General features: G+C 55.6%; 1 protein-coding gene across 1 annotated transcript in view; it reads right to left on the reverse strand.

Annotated features, from left to right (window-relative positions):
* Nucleotides 1–245: 245 nt before the first annotated feature.
* The window catches only part of MLST8 (MTOR associated protein, LST8 homolog (S. cerevisiae)), an 8897-nt gene continuing 4164 nt past the window's right edge, over nucleotides 246–4978 (reverse strand). Inside the window, exons 2-7 of the mRNA XM_010002606.1 lie at nucleotides 4738–4900; nucleotides 4574–4649; nucleotides 2802–2954; nucleotides 2503–2627; nucleotides 1897–2060; nucleotides 246–364 (exon numbers count right to left, since the gene is read on the reverse strand). Of these exons, the coding sequence (XP_010000908.1) occupies nucleotides 246–364; nucleotides 1897–2060; nucleotides 2503–2627; nucleotides 2802–2954; nucleotides 4574–4649; nucleotides 4738–4900 (800 nt within the window). The remainder of the gene's footprint in view (nucleotides 365–1896; nucleotides 2061–2502; nucleotides 2628–2801; nucleotides 2955–4573; nucleotides 4650–4737; nucleotides 4901–4978) is intronic.

A 4978-nucleotide genomic window follows, 5' to 3' on the forward strand; every position in this document is an offset into this window, starting at 1 on the left:
GCTCCCCTGTGCAGGACCATGCCTCCCCCTCCCATTTCCTTTAGTCCCAGCAGCTTCCCTTGGAGGCCACAAGCTTCAGTAGGGACCTGCTGGGGCTGGAGCCTGGTGCCACCCCAGGCAGATGCAGCTGCTTCTGCCAGAGACCCAGCCCTCTCCCTCAGAGGAGGGGATGGTTACATGTGTGTCTCTTGGGCCACTGTAGGACAAGGGAAAACAAACAGATCCTCTTCTTCCCAGGGTGGCTGCTATCCCAGCACGCTGTCATTGAAGGCCAGGCAGACAACAGCCTTCTGGTGCCCACTGTATTCCCGCTTGATCTCCCCTGTCTCCACACACCAGAGTCGGGCCAGGTTGTCAGAGGAGGCTGGAACAGAGTGGGATGTATTGCATTAGCCTTTATACTTTTTCCCCCCCGTTATGCTGACTTCCCTCTTCCTTCCACACCAGGATTAGTGCTGTTGGTGACAGGTGAGGGGGCTGTGCAGAGCACTTCTGCATTCCGTGGGGTTTTAATGATTTTGGAGAGAAGTTACTGTGGGAATGACAACCTCTATGTGTTGAAGGCACGATCAGGCTGCAAGCAGCGTTGCTCCCAGGCAAAATATTGCACACATGGAGATCATCTCTGCAGTCTAAACAGCTGCTGTTCTGCAGCACAGGGAAAATGCTTCAGGGAGTGAGTAGCTGTGCTGCGGGTGGAAGGCTGGGTGCTCCCTCCTCACATAGTGCTGCATGAGGGCTTGGCAGTGTCCCAGCTAGAGAAACTGCTGAGTCTTGTGCTAGTGCAGGGCCCTGGTGCAGCCCAAGCTGTGGGCCAGGGTAGGAGCACAGCAGCACCTCACCTGTGACAATGTACTGGGAGTCCCCGGAGAAGGCGCAGTCCCACATCCAGCCCCGAGACGTTTCCCCTGGGTTATTGCTCTTGATGCTCAGCTCTGTCATCAAAGAGAAGTTTGAAGTCCTCCAGATCTTACAGGTCTGATCTGCAGAACATGTAGCCAAAAGCCTGCAAAGAAGAGAGAGGCAAGGTCAACCCCATGAGTCACACCATGTGCCAAAGGGCCTGAAGACTGTGGGCCTGGAACAGGCATGAACTGGAGACCTGTGCTGACTGTAACCAGATTTCTTGACACCTGCATCACCTGAGATTCGAGCAGAACAAACTCAGTGAAGGAGCACACCAAGGTCACCACTTTGCTCCCAGTGATCAGCAATTTGATCCCAGCTACAGTTCATGGCTGCAAAGCTTGCTGAGACCATGGAGCGCAAGGCTGGGATGCTGCTGCCAGCAACCCATTCCCAGCGTGTCCTGTGCCTCCTTCCCACTCCTCCCTGGGGGACCTGGAGGGCAGCGTGAACCCGCATCAGCCAACAGCTGGAGGCACAGCTGGCCTCTGCCTACCCAGGAAGGGCTGCCTGTTCCCAGGACAGGTAGGTTGTGGCTGACAGGCACTCACGTGGAGTCGGGACTGAACTTGCACTGAAGGGCGTAGCGGTTGTGCGCTGGGATCTTGGTCTTGGGGATCAGCTGGGTCACCTCCTCTCCAATGCCACCCGTCAGGTTCCACACGTAGCAATTTCCCTGTGGTGAGACAGAAGGATCTGTGCCCAGGCTGGTGGTCACCCAGCCAAAGCAGCCACTGGTCCCAGCAAACCTGTTGCACACATGGAGATCATCTCTGCAGTCTAAACAGCTGCTGTTCTGCAGCACAGGGAAAATGCTTCAGGGAGTGAGTAGCTGTGCTGCGGGTGGAAGGCTGGGTGCTCCCTCCTCACATAGTGCTGCATGAGGGCTTGGCAGTGTCCCAGCTAGAGAAACTGCTGAGTCTTGTGCTAGTGCAGGGCCCTGGTGCAGCCCAAGCTGTGGGCCAGGGTAGGAGCACAGCAGCACCTCACCTGTGACAATGTACTGGGAGTCCCCGGAGAAGGCGCAGTCCCACATCCAGCCCCGAGACGTTTCCCCTGGGTTATTGCTCTTGATGCTCAGCTCTGTCATCAAAGAGAAGTTTGAAGTCCTCCAGATCTTACAGGTCTGATCTGCAGAACATGTAGCCAAAAGCCTGCAAAGAAGAGAGAGGCAAGGTCAACCCCATGAGTCACACCATGTGCCAAAGGGCCTGAAGACTGTGGGCCTGGAACAGGCATGAACTGGAGACCTGTGCTGACTGTAACCAGATTTCTTGACACCTGCATCACCTGAGATTCGAGCAGAACAAACTCAGTGAAGGAGCACACCAAGGTCACCACTTTGCTCCCAGTGATCAGCAATTTGATCCCAGCTACAGTTCATGGCTGCAAAGCTTGCTGAGACCATGGAGCGCAAGGCTGGGATGCTGCTGCCAGCAACCCATTCCCAGCGTGTCCTGTGCCTCCTTCCCACTCCTCCCTGGAGGGCAGCGTGAACCCGCATCAGCCAACAGCTGGAGGCACAGCTGGCCTCTGCCTACCCAGGAAGGGCTGCCTGTTCCCAGGACAGGTAGGTTGTGGCTGACAGGCACTCACGTGGAGTCGGGACTGAACTTGCACTGAAGGGCGTAGCGGTTGTGCGCTGGGATCTTGGTCTTGGGGATCAGCTGGGTCACCTCCTCTCCAATGCCACCCGTCAGGTTCCACACGTAGCAATTTCCCTGTGGTGAGACAGAAGGATCTGTGCCCAGGCTGGTGGTCACCCAGCCAGAGCAGCCTCTGGTCCCAGCAATGCTGGGGTGTGCAGAGCAGCTGCCTCTGCCCACAGCAGGCACAGCCCAGCAGCCCCCACAGCCCCACCAGTCCCACCCATGGCTGAGGCCCCCAGAGCTCACCGAGCTGTTGACAGCTGCCATGTAACTGGCATCGGGGTCAATGTGAACGGAATTCACGGAGACTTCAGGCTCTGGAATCAGCTGCTCATTGTGGTCTGTCTTCAGGTCCCAGATGTGAATGGCCCCACTCTGATCACCCACAATTAGCTCTGCCTGCAAGAAAACAGCAGCCTCAGTGCTCTGAGGAGAACCCCTCTAGCTGATGCCCAGACCACACCTGTGCAGCACAAGGAGCCTTGCTCTGGTTTTGAGCCTCAGGGTCTTGTTCTGCCCCATCCCTCCCCAGCAGTGCTGTTCCAGAGCTCCAGCAGCCTGCTGACCACCCCTGCATACCCAGAGCAAGCGAGGTACTGAGCTCCACAATGCTCTGCAAAAAGGTTGTTCACCTTTACAGAAGTGTTTGCTAATTTTACAAACCCCAGAGCAGGCAGTAGCTGCCTGAGCTCTAGAACCATTGCAGAGCCACAGCTCCAAAGAGCAGCCACAGAAGCCAAGTGAGTTTCAGCACGTCTGAGAAGTGGGCATTAAGATGCAAGTTGGCCAGTGAACAACTGAAGCACTCAAGAATCCACAGATAGCTGAAAAACATGAGCCTAAATGGGTTTTTCTCTCTCTCCCCGCTTCTCAGGGGAAGGATAAGAGCCAGCTGAAGGGCAGGAGTTCTGGCTCCAATCCCGTGCTCAGACCAGAAGACAATGCTGGCAGCCCTCACTGAAACCAGGGCTTTTATCGACAGGCTTGTGCTGTCCAGAACTTTAGCAGGATCCCTAGAGGAGATCAGGTCATCAGGCACAGCTAATTCCGTGCTGTGAGCAAGGGCCTGTTTCTGAGGAAGACAATCCTGGCTCGATATATTTAGCTGATTGCACAGCCCAGGAGCGTCTTCCCGACGCCTCAGTCCTCAAGCCCCCGCCCAGCAGCTCTAAGTGCAATTGCTAAAGCTACCACAGCTTTACCCAGGCCCTGAGAAATCTCTCTGGGATAACTGGATCAGAGTGGTTGCAGCAGGGGATTACAGAGTGATGGAGCTTTCTGCATAAACACTGCCACCTCTGGGCTCAGTTAACTGCAGTCTGCTCACAAGCCAGCTCAGCAGCATCTTCCTAAGTGATTATTTCACATGTAAGATGTACACACAAGAAGAATATTTGTTCAAACATAACACGTTATCACAGCACCAACCCTACAGGAGCATCAGCAGCATTTATCTAAAGTCTGATCCAAACAACTGATCTCAAATCTAGTCTGAAATTCAGGATTTGCAACGTTAAACCTTTGCAAAATCACAAGGTAAGAAGCATTTCTATTAATCAGCTTTTTAAAAAGACTTGAGCTGCAGTGTCTGCACCCAACCCAGAAGCCCTGTAAGTACAAAATGGACCAGAGAGGTTATTAATGCTGCAATGATATGTATTGATTTTCCCCGCCCTCCCCTCTAATGCACCTTTTAGCTCCTTTCCCAGCCCTTCCTTTGTTCCTCAACAGCTGCTGAACTGACTGGGAAACCTCAGGCAAATCTGACAAAAGTCCCAAAGGTAACAGGAGCTGTGGGCCCCGAGATGCTTTTTCTTGGCAGTGCTCTCCCAGCCTGCCCTGTGCCACCAGCCCCACTGCCATCGCGTCCCCTTGGATGTGTTCTTGGATATAAATTGCCCCAGAAGAGTGTGGGACAAGAGATCCAGCGCAGCACTGCCCTGTCTCTTTGGAAAACCCCGCAGGTAACCAGCACAAAGGCCCTGGCTGGTAAACGAGCTGAGGGCACAGGTGCTCACCTGGTTGGGGTGCAGGCAGACGCAGTTGATGGGCGCGTTCACCTGGAAAATCCGCTGGCACTGGAGGTTCCGAGACCTGCAAGGAAACGGGGAGGAACGAGCACGTTCGGGAGTGTGTGACCAGCTCCCCCAGCCCCGGGGGCTGCTGCAGGGGGTCCCGCCACCTCAGGTCCCAGATGCGGGCCATGCAGTCCTCCCCGCCCGTGTACATCCAGCGCCCGTCCTCGTGGAAGCCCACGGAGGTGATGTTCTTGCTGACGCCGTCGTAGTTAATGACGGGGTTGGGGTTGTTGGAGTTGAGGTCGTACATGCGGATGTGCTGGTAGCCTGGGGGACACGAGGGGCGCGGGGTGACCCACGGCCCCCTGCCCGCGGCGGGGCCGGGGCCGCGGGGGTGGGCTCACC

Source organism: Chaetura pelagica, unplaced genomic scaffold (assembly GCF_000747805.2).
Source record: "Chaetura pelagica isolate M959 unplaced genomic scaffold, ChaPel_1.0 scaffold438, whole genome shotgun sequence".
NCBI classification, from domain to species: Eukaryota; Metazoa; Chordata; class Aves; order Apodiformes; family Apodidae; genus Chaetura; species Chaetura pelagica.